Source organism: Pongo abelii, chromosome 1 (assembly GCF_028885655.2).
Source record: "Pongo abelii isolate AG06213 chromosome 1, NHGRI_mPonAbe1-v2.0_pri, whole genome shotgun sequence".
Taxonomy (NCBI): Eukaryota; Metazoa; Chordata; class Mammalia; order Primates; family Hominidae; genus Pongo; species Pongo abelii.
Genome location: NC_071985.2, coordinates 100310364 through 100326253, shown reverse-complemented (window position 1 = coordinate 100326253; position 15890 = coordinate 100310364). Strand labels below are relative to the sequence as shown.

Below are 15890 nucleotides of genomic sequence, written 5' to 3'. Positions count from 1 at the left end.
ACCCAGGCTGGAGTGCAATGGCACGATCTCCGTTCACTGCAACTTTCACCCCCCCAGGTTGAAGCGATTCTCCTGCCTTAGCCTCCAGAGTAGCTGGGATTATAGGTGCCTGCCACCACACCTGGCTAGTTTTTGAACTTTTCGTAAAGACAGGGTTTTGCCATGTTGGTCATGCTCGTCTTGAACTCCTGATCTCAAGTGATCCGCCCACCTAGGCTTCCCAAAGTGCTGGGTTTACAGGCGTGAGCCACCACACCTGGCCCTAATTTTGTTTTCTACATTTGCTAGGTATCATTGAATGAGGGGGTTTAACAGCTTAAAGGAAAACAACTAAGAACACTACTTAAGAAAGATAAGAGGCCGGGTGAGGTGGCTCATGCCTGTAATCCCAGCACTTTGGGAGGCCGAGGTGGGCGGATCACGAGGTCAAGAAATCGAGACCATCCTGGCTAACAAGGTGAAACCCCATCTCTACTAAAAATACAAAAATTAGCCAGATGTGGTGGCGGGCGCCTGTAGTCCCAGCTACTCAGGAGGCTGAGGCAGGAGAATGGCGTGAACCCAGGAGGCGGAGCTTGCAGTGAGCTGAGATTGCGCCACTGCACTCCAGCCTGGGCAGCAGAGCGAGACTCCATCTCAATAACAGGAAAGATAAGAATGTTTTTTAAAAACATAGCCATACTGCCGGGCACCAGGCCTGAACTGATTTTAATCTTACTGATCCCTTATTAACGAGTTTTCTTCATTTTCTATTTAAAGTTTATACACACACACACACACACACACATATTTTTTTTGAAATGGAGTCTCGCTGTGTTGCCAGGCTAGAGTGCAGTGGGAAGTGGCACAATCTCGGCTCACTGCAACCTCCACCTCCCGGATTCAAGTGATTCTCCTGCCTCAGCCTCCTGAGTAGCTGGGACTACAGGTGTGTGCCACCACGCCCAGCTAATTTTTGTATTTTTAGTGGAGTCAGGGTTTCACCGTGTTGGCCAGGCTGGTCTCGATCTCTTGACCTCGTGATCTGCCTGCCCCTGCCTCCCAAAGTGCTGGGATTACAGGCGTGATCCACCACACCTTGCATCAATATATTTTTTACATAAAATGTTTATAATAGAGTTGGGTCTCACTTGGTTGTCCAGGCTGGTGTCGAACTCTTGGGCTCAAGCGATCCTCCCACCTTGGCCTACCGAAGTGCTAGAATTACAGGCATAAGCCACTGCGTCCAGCCTAAAGTTTCTTTTAATGATATTGATATTTACCTAGGTTTTTAAAATATTTTTATTGCTGTCCGGGCCTGGTGGCTCATGCCTGGCCAACATGGTGAAACCCCATCTCTACTAAAAATACAAACATTAGCCAGGCATGGTGGCGTGTGCCTGTAATCCTAGCTACTCGGGAGGCTGAGGCAGGAGAATTACTTGAACCCAGGAGGCAGAGGCTGCAGTGAGCTGAGATCGTGCCATTGCACTCCAACCTGGGTGACAGAGTGAGGGAGAAAAAAATATATATATATGTATTCTTATTGCTTTGGTATACTAATATCTCTGCCTGACAGTTGACAATGACACACCAGTTACTCTGGGAGTGTATCTTACCAAGAAGGAACAGAAAAAACTTCGGAGACAAACAAGGAGGGAAGCACAGAAGGAACTACAAGAAAAAGTCAGGCTGGGCCTGATGCCTCCTCCAGAACCCAAAGGTGCATTTCTCAGTGGCCTCTGCTGTTAAAAAGAGTGGCAAGTTTATGTCTTTAATCCTGGAGGAACTTTAACATCTCTCTCTGTTTGAGTGATTTCTGTTTCTAAGAATTATTCTTGGGGTCTTTTTTCTCCAAGTTTTCTACCATCTTTTCATATTAAGATAGGTCAACACATTCATTATAGAGGCTATTTATGGCTTATTTTTAAGCATACTGATCATACAACACTCTGGTTTTCCTGGGAGAATACAGGTCTTCAAATTCATGGAGATAGTAGTTGCAGTATTTGCGTAGACTTTTTATGTACATAATTCTTAATGTTTTAATTTTTACAATGAAAGTACAGGATAAAAAACTTGCCCCTGTAGTTACATTCTCGTTCAGCAGTATTTTGACTGAGCACTATTATGTATAAGCTCTTTCACTAGATGCTGTGATCAGTGTGAAAAATATGAAAGAAATTAAGTTCCACATCTTCATAAATTTTCAGATAATGTAAATGCATACCAATCTTCAACTTAATTGTGTGAACTTCTGCAAATGCTGAAGTGATTGGGTGGGATTTTCAAGATAGGAGTTATTGGAGGAAGAGAGTTTAGAGCAGAGATTTGAAATAGGTAAATAATGTGAATTGGTATGGAAGAAATAACAAGTTACTCCAGCTGGAGAAGTGACATCAAAGATTGATTGTTGTCCTCTCTTCACTGCAGTGAGAATTTCTAATTTGATGCGAGTATTAGGAACAGAAGCTGTTCAAGACCCCACGAAGGTAGAAGCCCACGTCAGAGCTCAGATGGCAAAAAGACAGAAGTAAGTGCCATGGGATTGGGTGGAAACCTCGGGCAAGTACCTTTCCCAAACTCTTATGGGGGGTCCATATTTGGAGGGAGGGGAGAGTTCTCCGTTGCTCTCTCTTTCCCTCAGCCCTGCCTCTGATCTTCAATGCCTTTCTCACTTGTGGATGTCCTTCCTGTCACGACAGAGCGCATGAAGAGGCCAATGCTGCCCGAAAACTCACAGCAGAACAGAGAAAGGTCAAGAAAATTAAAAAGCTTAAAGAAGACATTTCACAGGGGGTACACATATCTGTATATAGGTAGGTGTCCATACTGGGCCAAACTTCCCCTTAGAATTACTAAAACATTTTCCAAGTGCTTGAGGCAGAATCATTGTGGCCTAAAAGCATACCTAACACCAGTTCCTACTCTCTTTTAATGACCCTAGTGTGGATCAAGAGCTAGTAAATCTTGTAAAATAGCGAGGGTTAATGACTTATGTTTATGGTTACCCAGTTCTTCCCTCTCAAGTCTTCTTTTTTTTTAACTGGAATATTAGTTCTGAAAAAATGAACAAATCAATGTACTTGTTCAGGCCAAGATGTGAGCTAAAGATTGTATGTCCTTTGAGAACTATAAAATATCATTCTATTTTTTTTCATCTTTTTTTTTTTAAATGGTCTGAGTTTGCTTCCAACATCCATGGAAGCATTACAAATTTTCTTTCCTCAGTAGTCATATCCTTACCCTGATGTATTGCTGTGTTTCATCCTCATTCCAAAATGCATTTTACATGTTATAAATATTTTTCTACCTTTGTGTTGATTTAATGTTTTTATTCTTTTATGTTGAGTACATGTGTATATTCTATTTTTAAAATGTGCTTATTTCTATTAACTAGTTCTTTATTATAAAAGTGGTACATTATCACAAAAATAGTGAATGCTTATTAAGATTTAAAAAATTGTCTGACAACACAGAAGAACACTTATTCAAAATGTCTCCTTTCTATTCTCTGATCCCTTAGAACCACTCTCTTTAGGTAATTGCTATTAACAGTTTTTCGCATATCGTCCTAGAAAATTTTCATGCCTATATAGTGATCCTATATATATATATTTTATTTATTTATTTATTTATTTATTTTGAGACGGAGTTTCAGTCTTGTTGCCCAGGCAGGAGTACAATGGCGCGATCTCGGCTCACTGCAACCTCTGCCTCCCAAGTTCAAGCGATTCTCCTGCCTCAGCCTTCTGAGTAGCTAGGATTACAGGCACGCACCCCCACGCCCGGCTAATTTTTGTATTTTTGGTAGAGATGGGGTTTCACCATGTTGGCCAGGCTGGTCTTAAACTCCTGACCTCATGATCTACCCACTTTGGCCTCCCAAAGTGCTTGGATTACAGGCGTGAGCCACCGCACCCAGCCAAGTAACCCTATGTTATAAGAGTCTAAGGGTCTAGAGGACAAAAAGTCTGTAGGTCTTTACATTGTCAAGAACGATGAGATTGTAAGTATTTTTGGATGATAGTAAATACCTCTCCCTGATTCTTAGAGTAAACTTTGGTTAGTAATGTAATGGTTAATGTAAAGTGCTAGACTTTGAAGAAATGTAAGAGTGTGGAAATATTTCTAGACTCATCAACTCTACCTTTTAAGCATTCATCTATTTGTTTACTCCAGAGGCCTTTGTTTATAGAGAGGAACCCTTTTTGGATTCATCTCTTTACTTGCCACTCCATTCAGGCAGCTGCTGATGCTAAAATGGAAGACATAACTAAACTTTCCCTTCTCCAGAGTTCGAAATTTGAGCAACCCAGCCAAGAAGTTCAAGATTGAAGCCAATGCTGGGCAACTGTACCTGACAGGGGTGGTGGTACTGCACAAGGATGTCAACGTGGTAGTAGTGGAAGGGGGTGAGTCTGAAAAACTTGAGGGAGACTGTCCCCAGACAACCCTAGGCTTAGAGTGATTAGCATTGTGGGGAGAAAGGAGAAAAAGATAGTATTTTAGTGCCATATCTGATATAATATGCTAGGTCTCTGCGTCTGTGTTTTTTGGAGTAGAAGGCCCTAAGATGTGGTTCCTGAGATTGCTTCAACTACCACATTAATGTCTGAGCTCAGAGGTTCTTTCTACCCCATCGTCTTCCACAGTTCTGGCAAAATTCTTCTTCTCTGTTTCCAGGCCCCAAGGCCCAGAAGAAATTTAAGCGTCTTATGCTGCATCGGATAAAGTGGGATGAACAGACATCTAACACGAAGGGAGATGGTGAATGGGGGTTAGAGGGGATTAAGTGGGAGAGCTGTGGGAGGTGGGGATGGTGCATCTGTCCGTTCATCTTATTCCCTCCCTGTGACACTCTTGATAACACTAGATAGTGTTCAGGAATTTTAGAAAGACCCATTTAGACTTTGAGCCTCCTAGACATTCATACAATATTTACTACATGATTATATGCATGAATGAAAGTTATTTTTTTGCCTATCATTTAAGGCTTTTCTACCAGCTGGTTTCTTTGTCTGTCCTGGATCTGAGTACTGGTTACATTAATTTATTCAGTATTTAAAAATTCAGCAGGCAGCTAGGCATGGTGGCTCATGCCTGTAATCCTAGCACTTTGGGAGGCTGAGGCAGGCAGATTGCCTGAGGCCAGGAGTTCGAGACCAGCCTGGGCAAACAATGTGGTGAAACCCCATCTCTACAAAAAGTACAAAAATTTGCTGGATGTGGTGGCACATACCTGTATTCCCAGCTACTCAGGAAGCTGAGGTGGGAGGATCACTTGAGCTTGGGGAGGTCGAGGCTGTAGTAAGCTGTGATTGTGTCACTGCAATCCAGCCTGGGTGACAGAATGAGACCCTGTCTCAAAAAAAAAGAAAAAGCAAATCTAGTAAGCTATACATTCATGTGTACAGTGTCTATATTATATTATTATTTGATTTTTTTTTTAAGGATTGAAGCCAAAAAGATCTTCAGGTCAAAAAAGCTCTGCTTTGATCAAACTATTTCTTTTGCCTGATACATATATACACACACAGATACACATACATACACACACATACACACATACACGTACACACACACACATACACATACACAATACACTCACATACATGTACATGTACATACTCACACATATGCTCTTCAACTTATGATGGGGTTAGTTCCAATAAACCTAAGATAAGTTGAAAATATTGTTAAGTCAAAAATGCATTTAAGGCCAGGCGCAGTGGCTCACACCTATGATCCGAGCACTTTGGGAGGCTGAGGCGAGCAGATCATTTGAGGTCAGGAGTTTGTAAGCAGCCTGGCCAACATGATGAAACCCCGTCTCTACTAAAAACACAAAAATTCGGGGCGTGGTGGTGGGCCTCAGTAATCCCGGCTGCTCAGGAGGCTGAGGCAGGAGAATCGCTTGAACCTGGGAGGCGGAGGTTGCAGTAAGCTGTGATCGCACCACTGCACTTCAGCCTAGGCGACAGAGCAAGACTCCATTTCAAAAAAAATGCATTTAATACATCTGACCTACAGGACATCATAACAACCTAGCCTTCCTTATACTTTCTCAGAATACTTAGATTAGCCTACAGTTGGGCAAAATCATCTAACACAAAGCCTATTTTTGTCTCATGTAAGAGTATTTTACTGCATATTGCTAGCCCAGGAAAATCTCAAAATTTAAAATTTGAAGTACATTTTCTACTAAATATTTATCACTTTCCCACTATATTCAAGGCAAAAAATTGTAAGTCAAGGACTGTCTATATTTTACATTCTTCTGGCCATCATACTCCCATTAGTGTTCATTCTTCTCGTCTTTGAAGACCTGGATTAGCATTTAAAATCTGCAGAGAGGCCTGGTGTGATGGCTCATGCCTATAATCCCAGCACTTTGGGAGGCCGAGGCGGGTGGATCACCTGAGGTCAGGAGTTTGAGACCAGCCTGACATGGTGAAACCCCGTCTCTACTAAAAAATACAAAAATGAGCTGGGCATGGCAGCGTGTGCCTGTAATCCCAGCTACTCGGGAGGCCTAGGCAGGAGAATCACTTGAACCTGGGAAGCGGTTGCAGTGAGCCAAGATCATACCACTGCACTCCAGCCTGAGTGACAGAGCAAGACTCCGTCTCAAAAAAATAAAAATATAAATAAAACTGCAGAGAGTTCATCTTAAGATACCTGAGAATAAAAAATACTTTATTTTGTTTTACACGTGCATTTTTTTTTTTTTTTTTTTTTTTGAGATGGAGTCTTTGCTCTGTTGCCCAGGCTGGAGTGCAGTGGCGCCATCTTGGCTCACTGCAACCTCCGCCTCCCATGTTCAAGTGATTCTCCTGCCTCGGCCTCCTGAGAAGCTCGGATTACAGGCACCTGCCACCACACCTGGCTAATTTTTGTGTTTTTAGTAGAGATGAGGTTTCGCCATGTTGGCCAGGCTGGTCTCAAACTCTTGACCTCAAGTGATCCACTCACCTCAGCCTCCCAAAGTGCTAGGATTACAGGTGTGAGCCACCATGCTGGCTGATAATTTTGATTTGGTATATCTGCCCTCCTCCTCCATTGGGCGAAAGTTTTTTGAGAGTAATATATGACGTTGACATATGAAGCCTGCCTCCCAAAGTGCCTAGGACAAGTTTTTATTCTTGACTGCTTGTCTTTTATTTCCTTATTCCCAGTACCTGGTGGAGCTCTTGATTCATAACAAGTGCTAAGTAAATGCTAATTGTATCAATTAATATTACTGCCTACTTGGAGCTTCAGGTCTAATTTGGGGAAAATAAAGAGCAACAGAAAAGAAAACACTTGGTCCAAAACATAAAAAGGGTGACAATATTTTAGAGAGTTTGGGTAGACTTGAATATTGTTTGTTTAGAACCTGAATCTCAAGTCTAAGTCTATAACAAGATTTCTCTTCCAGATGATGAGGAGTCTGATGAGGAAGCTGTGAAGAAAACCAACAAATGTGTACTAGTCTGGGAGGTAGGTGATCCTTTGTAAAACATTGTAAAACTTTAGCCAACTCCTGATTATTTATACTATTTAAGTAGAGCAATGGAATGTAAGATCTAATCAGTGAATAATGCCTTAAATAATTTATGTTTCTTTTTGGAATCCATTTTTAAATGGTTGGCAGTAAATTCTTCCTGATCATCTGTTTAATTAAATTGGTGAGTATTTAGTATATGCTATCTGGGGAAGTGCGTGGACAGTGCTGCTGGTAGCAGGAATACAAATTCTCTACCGAAAATTATTTATTTCACAGTCATGAATATGAGACTTGGAAACAGGAATGAATTGTGGGATTTACCTTTGGATATAGCGAAGGAAGTACTAGACTTAAGAATATAAAGTTAGGAGGCTGGGCAGTGCTGCTTATTAGCTGTGCAATCTGGGCAAGACACTTAATGTCAAATTCTGTTGCCTTAGCTATAAAATGTGGATATGATTTGTTCTCTATATTGTCAAGTTTTTGAGAATGAAATTAGATAATTATGTGATAGTGCTTCATAAAATGTGACTAATTCACTCTTCAAGTGGAATATTTTTTATGGTTATCTAGTTCTTTAACCCCTGAAGGCTTCTTAGGGAACCAGTATTAAAACCAGTATTAATGTTTTCATGTTTGCTTTTAGGTATAGTACATGTATATCTTTTTTTGGCGGGGGGGGCGGGGGGCGGTATGGGGTTTTGCTCTTGTTGCTCTTGTTGCCCAGGCTGGAGTGCAGTGGCGTGATCTCAGCTCATCGCAACCTCTACCTCCCAGGTTCAAACAATTCTCCTGCCTCAGCCTCCCAAGTAGCTGGGATTACAGGCGCACGCCACCATGCCCAACTAATTTTTGTATTTATAGTAGAGACAGGGTTTTTCCATGTTGGTCAGGCTGGTCTCGAACTCCCAACCTCAGGTGATCCGCCTGCCTCAGCCTCCCAAAGTGCTGGGATTACAGGCATGAGCCACTGTGCCCAGCCCCTCCATTTCTTTTTTTTTTTTTTTTTTTTGAGACAGAGTTTTGCCCTTGTTGCCCAGGCTGGAGTGCAATGGTGTAATCTCAGCTCACCGCAACCACCGCCTCCTGGGTTCAAGCGATTCTCCTGCCTCGGCCTCCCGAGTAGCTGGAATTACAGGCATGAGCCACCACGCCTGGCTAATTTTGTATTTTTAGTAGAGACGGGGTTTCGCCATGTTGGTCAAGCTGGTCTCGAACTCCTGACCTGAGGTCATCCGACTGCCTTGGCCTCCCAAAGTGCTGGGATTACAGGCATGAGTCACTGCGCCCAGCCATATATCTTCTATTTTTAAAATGTGCTTATTTCTAGTATATGTCCTGCTGAAGCAAGCAGTAAAATGTGCTTATTACTATTAATGAATTCTTTATTATAAAAGTGGTACATTATTACAAAAATAGTAAATGTTTATTAAGATTAGAAACAAATTCTAATTATACAAAAGAGTACTTACTGAGACCCAGCACAGTGGCTCACGCCTATAATCCCAGCACTTTGGGAGGTTGAGGTGGTTGGATCACTTGAGCTCAGGAGTTCAAGACCAGCCTGGGCAATATGGCGAAACCCTGTCTCTACAAAAAATACAAAAATTAGCCTGGCCTGGTGGCATCTGCCTGTAGTCCCAGCTACTTGAGAGGCTGAGTTGGGAAGACTGCTTCAGCTTCGGAGTTTGAAGCTGCAGTGAGCTGTGTCTGTGCCACTGCACTCCAGCCTGGGCACCAGAGTGAGACCCTGTCTTAAAAAAAAAAAAAAGAAAAAGTCTCAGGCCGGGTGCAGTGGCTCACGACTGTAATCCCAACACTTTGGGAGGCTGAGGTGGGCGGATCACGAGGTCAGGAATTCGAGACTAACCTGGAACATGGTGAAACCCAGTCTCTACTAAAAATACAAAAATTAGCTGGGCGTGGTGGCCATGCCTGTAATCCCAGCTACTTGGGAGGCTGAGGCAGGAGAATCACTTGAATCTGGGAGGCAGAGGTTGCAGTGAGCCGAGATCGTGCCATTGCACTCCAGCCTGGGCGACAGTGCGAGACTGTGTCTCAAAAAAAAAGTCTCTTCCTATTCGCTGATCTCTTCAGACCAGTCTTTATAGGTAATTGCTATTAATAGTTTTTCTTTTGAAGGAGCAATCAAAAAATAAAAATTTAAAAAAAAAGGTTTTCATGTATCCTGCCTTATCCCAGATTCTTCAATTTATGCATACAAATTAGATGATAATAACCATAGTATTTGTTCTCTGTTGTATAAGTTCCCACCTGCATATTTGTTATCTTTTTTTAATCAATTTTTTTTTTTAGAGATAGGGTCTTGCTCTGTTGCCCAGGCTGGTGTGCAGTGGTGCAGTCATAGCTCGCTACAGCCTTGAACTCCTAGAGACAAGCAATCCTCCAGTCTCAGCTTCTCAAGTATCTGAGACCTCAGGTCCACACCACTGTGCCTGGCTAATTTTTTTTTTTTTCTTTTTTAGAAATGGATCTCACTATGTTGCCCAGGCTTGTCTTGAACTCTTAGCCTTGAGTGATCCTCCCACCTCAGCCTCCCAAACTGCTGGGATTATAGGCATGAGCTACTGTGCCCAGCCCTACCTTCACATATCTCAGCGCCCTCATCTTTCAATTTTCTTCTATTTATCTCTGAAGAGTACTTACTGAAAAAGTCCCGGCTTCTTAGAGAACCAGTATTAATGTTGTAGGAATTTAGTTTTCAGGAATTGTCTCTCATGTTCAGAAATAAGCCAAGTTCTGCTCCAGCCTCCTTATTGGAGTCTACTCCCTGAAAGCCTCTTGAGGTATTGCTTTATGACTGCCATTGCTGCTGGTAACTTTGGCAGGAATGCCGTTCTGCCCAGTACTATCTTTTTCTGTTGTAATTCTTTGCTGGTACCTGCTCTTCTTCTGTTCCCCGCCCGCAGTTGTTCTTTGTTGCTGGGCCCCAAAGCCTCCTGCTTGTATAAATCGTTTCTGGGGCTTTTTTGAAGGCCCAAATTTAGTCCTTAAGGTCTGGTAGGAGATGTTTATCTCATTCCACCTTCCATAGTTCTTCCTGACTTGCTGTTCCACCCAGGCACCAGAGCAAATAATTCCTCATCCTCATTTCAAAAAACTAAAAGTTTTATGCATATGAATTCGTAAAAACTCATACAAATATCCAAGGAGGCCAGGCGCGGTGGCTCACGTCTATAATCCCAGCACTTTGGGAAGCTAAGGCGGGAGGATCACGGGGTCAAGAGATCGAGACCATCCTGGCTAACACGGTGAAACCCCATCTCTACTAAAAATATAAAAAATCAGCCGGGCGCGGTAGCGGGCGCCTGTAGTCCCAGCTACTCCAGAGGCTGAGGCAGGAGAATGGTGTGAACCCGGAAGGCGGAGCTTGCAGTGAGCCGAGATCGTGCCACTGCACTCCAGCCTGGGCGACAAAGCGAGACTCTGTCTCAGAAAAAAACACATATCCAAGGAAATGGAGGTCACAATTTTTTTAACCATAAAATCACGTTCAGCTGGGCACATGTCTCACAAATGTTACTAGGTCTTCTTATAAAAGAATATTATATCTGATTTAAATAAGAAATTGAAGTGTTTTATTACATATCTCTTTTCTAGGGTACAGCCAAAGACCGGAGCTTTGGAGAGATGAAGTTTAAACAGTGTCCTACAGAGAACATGGCTCGTGAGCATTTCAAAAAGCATGGGGCTGAACACTACTGGGACCTTGCGCTGAGTGAATCTGTGTTAGAGTCCACTGATTGAGACTACTGCAAGCCCTTGCCTCTCCCCTCTTGCCTTTGTCTCTTCAGTCCTCTCACTTATTCTATTTCCCAACCCACTCCCACTTGTTTGTGTGATCTCAGAACTGTGCCAAGCAGACATTGGGACAAAGGGAGAGTATCTTGCTCCCCTCCCGAGTCAGCCTGGTGTTGCCCTTTATTCCCCTTATGTGCATATGATTAAAGAGTTATTTTTAAACTTGGTGTGATATTTTTCACACATTCGTAAGTATTAGAGTTTGGGTCTCCAGGTGATCTTTTTTCCAGACTTTTAGCAATTGCTGTAGGAAAAAAAACATTTTTTGTCATTGACATTTATTTATATATATAAATGGATGAATGGATGGATGGATAGATGGATGTGTATTTTTGAAGTCTAGTGGAAATGTTTGATCTCATCCTGGAGCTAGAATGATAAATACTGTTTTCCTGGAGCAGAATGAAGCAGGGAGATGTGTAAAGTGGTAAGGGAGGAAGGAGGGACAAATGAGTATCCATCCCTTAACCGAGAGAATCACCAGGTTAGACAGATTACCTCAGGACTTGGCTAAGTAGTCTTTCCAGGAAATCAGTTCCTCTAAGGGATGCATATGTGGGAATGTGTGTTGTGGGTGAAATGGATACAGGGAAAGTCCAAGGAGGATGCTATGGGTCAGTTTGTAAAGTGGAATAGGATTTAATAATTTAGCCCATTTTGTGTCTTTTACTAGTTTAAAAATCCGCTTCTAATAGAAATTGTGTAGTTTTTTTTTTTTCTATCTATGAATCCGACTACATGTGGGTGGTTTTTATTTCAGCATTTAATGTTTCTGGTTTGATTTTAGGAGTATTTGAAGTCCAAAATTTTTACCATACCTGTCCTTCCGTTTCATATTGCCTGTGTTGGGAATGAATCAAACAAGTCAATAGAGCTCCCATACCTTCTTGCTAGGTGGAGCATGCTGTGAATTGGTATTGGAGAATGGATGTTTGACAAGAAGTTAAAACATTCTGTGTTATAAAATTAACTCCCTTTAAAAAAATATCTGTATTTCAGGTCCTGGTCAGAGTTCCAACTTTAAGGTAGTATTAGGGAGCGCTACCATCAAGGAGGTGGGAAGAGATAGGGGACCACACAGGGCTTTGAGGAAAAACTAGTGCAACTTCTCTCCTTAATTTTAATTTTAATTTTTTTTTTTTTTTTAGACCGAGTCTCGCTCTGTCGCCCAGGCTGGAGTGCAGTGGTACGATCTCGGCTCACTGCAACCTCCACCTCCCAGGTTCCAGCGATTCTCCTGCCTCAGCCACCTGAGTAGCTGGGACTACAGGTGCACGCCACCACACTCGGCTAATTTTTTTATTTTTTAGTAGAGACGGGGTTTCACCATATTGGCCAGGCTGGTCTCAATCTCCTGACCTCGTGATCTGCCCACCTCGGCCTCCCAGAGTACTAGGATTACAGGTGTGAGCCACCGTGCCCAGCCTGATTTTAATTTTTTTAAGCTCCAGCTCAAAGGATTCTCCTTTTTTAGAGATAAGCAAGCTGAGGTTGGTGGCTTACGCCTGTAATCCCAACACTTTGGGAGGTCGAGGCGGGCAGATCATCTGAGGTCAGGAATTCGAGACCAGCCTGCCCAACATGGCGAAACACCATCTCTACTAAAAATACAAAAAATAAGCTGGGTGTGGTGGTGGGCACCTGTAATCCCAGCTACTTAGGCGGCTGAGGCAGGAGAATTGCTTGAACCCAGGAGGCGGAGGTTGCAGTGAGTCAAGATCACGTCACTGCACTCCAGCCTGGGCGACGAGAGCAAAACTCCTTCTCAAAAAAAAAAAAAAAAAAAAAACGCTGGGAGTGGTGGCTCACGCCTCTAATCCCAGCACTTTGGGAGGCCAAGGCGGGCGGATCAAGAGATTGAGACCATCCTGGCCAACATGGAGAAACCCCGTCTCTACTAAAAATACAAAAATTAGCTGGCGTTGTGGCGCGCGCCTGTAGTCCTAGCTGCTTGGGAGGCTGAGGCAGGAGAATCATTTGAACCTGGGAAGCAGAGGTTGCAGTGAACCGAGATCGCGCCACTGCGCTCCAGCCTGACAACACAGCCAGTCTCCGTCTCAAAAAAAAAGCCAAAAAAAGAGATAAGCACAGCTGGGCACTGTGGCTCATGCCTATAATCCCAGAACTTTGGGAGGCTGAAGTGAGTGGATCACCTGAGATCGGGAGTTTGAGACCAGCTTGACCAACATGGAGAAACCCCGTCTCTACTAAAAATACAAAACTAGCTGAGCGTGGTGGTGCATGCCTGTAATCCCAGCTACTCGGGAGGCTGAGGCAGGAGAATTGCTTGAACCCAGGAGGCGGAGGTTGCCCTGAGCCACGATCGCACCACTGCACTCCAGCTTGGGCAACAAGAGCAAAACTCCATCTCAAAAAAAAAAAAAAAAAAAAAAAAAAGAAAAGCAAACTAACCCAGATGAGTGAGGTTCATCATCTGAAGGATGGTACAGGATGAAATCTTTGAAATAACTCTAGCTTACCAGGACACAGCAATGAAGATTTTGAGTGCTTACTAGTAATTATATCTGTGAAACTTGGGAGCTAGAGAATTGAACTAGCTATTTTAGTATTTCTTGATTTAAGCAAATGCAGGGGAAAAATTGTCATAAAAATGAGTGTTTTTGTTCTGTTAAAGGATTTGTTACAAGTATATGTGTAAATAATTTACACACTACTTCAAAAATGAATTGATTGCATAAGATCTAAAAGAAATATTTATATTACAATATGCTATAGTTTATTGTAATGTACCCATCATGAGACTCAAACTTGTCTTGAGTATATAACTCATCTCTCTGTGCCTCCAGGTGTTAATTGTTAAATTTTCTCAAGCATTACCTCCTTATTTCTCCTTACAAACTTACAAGAGATATGCATTTTAGAGGTGAGGAATCTGAGGCTTAGAGTAAATAATTTGCCCAAGGTTATGACTTAGTAAGTTGTAGAGCTTAATTTGAACCCAGATTTGTTTGAGTACAGACCAAACTCAGCCACTAAGTGTATATTGCCTCATTTGTACAATAAAGAGGTAGGGACAGATATGTTCTTTCAAATGAATGTTATTCTCAGGATAGTTCTTACCTGGGGATGCTGTTATCACTTAAAATACTTTGTAAGCCGGGCGTGGTGGCTCATGCCTGTAATCTTAGCACTTTGGGAGGCCGAGGCGGGCAGATCACGAGGTCAGAAGTTTGAGACCAGCCTGACTAACATGGTGAAACCCCGTCTCTACTAAAAATGCAAAAATTAGCTGGGCATGGAGGCGTGCGCCTGTAATCCCAGCTACTCGGGAGGCTGGGGCAGGAGAATCGCTTGAACCCAGGAGGCGGAGGTTGCAGTGAGCAAGATCACGCCACTGCACTCCAGCCTAGGCGACAGGGCAAGACTCCGTCTCAAAAAAAAAAAAAAACTTTGTGAATTTTGGTAATTTCACCTATTTCCAGTCCTTTTTGAATACGTTTAGTTAACAGCAGTTATTAGTTTTGGAAAGAGTCATTTTTTTCTTTATTTTTTATTTTCATTGGAAAGAGTTTTAGAAACTCTTTGGCTGGAATTAATAAATGATTATAGTAAGGTTGCAGGATATAAGGTCACAATACAAAAATTAGTTGCTCTCCTGTATACGAGTAATAAACAAGTAGAATTTGAAATTAAAAGCAATTCCATTTACATTAGCACCAAAAGGAAGTGGAATACTTAGGGATAAATCTAAATATGTATAAGATCTATATGAAGAAAACTACAAAACTCTAATAAAAAAAACTAAATAAATGCAATGGCATGTCACATTCATGGTAGGAAGACAGTATTGTAAAGATGTCAGTTCTGGTTGGGTGTGGTGGCTCATGCCTGTAATCTCAGCACCTTGGGAGACCGAGGCTGGAAGATCATTGAGACCAGCCTGGACAACATAGGGAGATCCCATCTCTGCAACTTTTTTTTTTTTTTTTGAGACAAGGTCTCGCGTTGTTGCCCAGGTTGGAGTGGTGTGGCATGATCTCAGCTCACTGCTGCCTTGACGTCCCAGGCTCAAGCAATCCTCCCACCTTTCAGCCTCCGGAGTAGCTGACTCTACAGGCACATGCCACCACACCTGGCTAGTTTTTATAAATTTTTTTGTAGAGATGAGATATCGCTTTGTTGCCCAGGCTGGTCTCCAACTCCAGAGCTCAAGTCATCTTCTTGCCTTGGCCTCCCAAAGTGCTGGGATTACAGCAATGAGTCACTGCACCCCGTCTACAAAAAATTTAAAAATAAAATTAGCCGGGCATGGTGGCATGTGCCTGTGGTTCCAGCTACCTGGGAGGCTGGGAGGATCACTTGGGCCTGGGAAGTACCATTGCACTCCAGCCTGGGTGACAGAGTGAGACCCTGTCTCAAGGAAAAAAAAAATCCAGTAGAGTTGAAGGACTGACATTACCCAACTTTGAGAATTACTATAAAGCTACAGTAATGAAGGTGGTATTTTTGTTGTTGTTGTTTTGAGACGGAGTCTTGCTCTATTGCCCAGGCTGGAGTGCAGTGGTGCAATCTCGGCTCACTGCATCCTCCATCTCCTGGGCTCAAGCAGTTCTCCTACCTCAGCCTCCCGAGTAGCTGG

General features: G+C 42.8%; 1 protein-coding gene across 2 annotated transcripts in view; it reads left to right on the top strand.

The window, feature by feature from the left end:
* PRPF3 (pre-mRNA processing factor 3) overlaps positions 1–11452 on the top strand; it is a 30544-nt gene extending 19092 nt beyond the window's left edge. Inside the window, exons 9-15 of one of the 2 annotated variants that reach the window (XM_054547932.2) lie at positions 1559–1702; positions 2413–2512; positions 2685–2798; positions 4276–4394; positions 4666–4749; positions 7400–7461; positions 11090–11452. In XM_054547932.2, coding sequence (XP_054403907.1) covers positions 1559–1702; positions 2413–2512; positions 2685–2798; positions 4276–4394; positions 4666–4749; positions 7400–7461; positions 11090–11236 — 770 coding nt within the window. In that variant the 3' untranslated portion in view covers positions 11237–11452. The remainder of the gene's footprint in view (positions 1–1558; positions 1703–2412; positions 2513–2684; positions 2799–4275; positions 4395–4665; positions 4750–7399; positions 7462–11089) is intronic. The other variant, NM_001133309.2, reaches the window with a different exon arrangement.
* The last annotated feature ends 4438 nt before the right edge of the window (positions 11453–15890 follow it).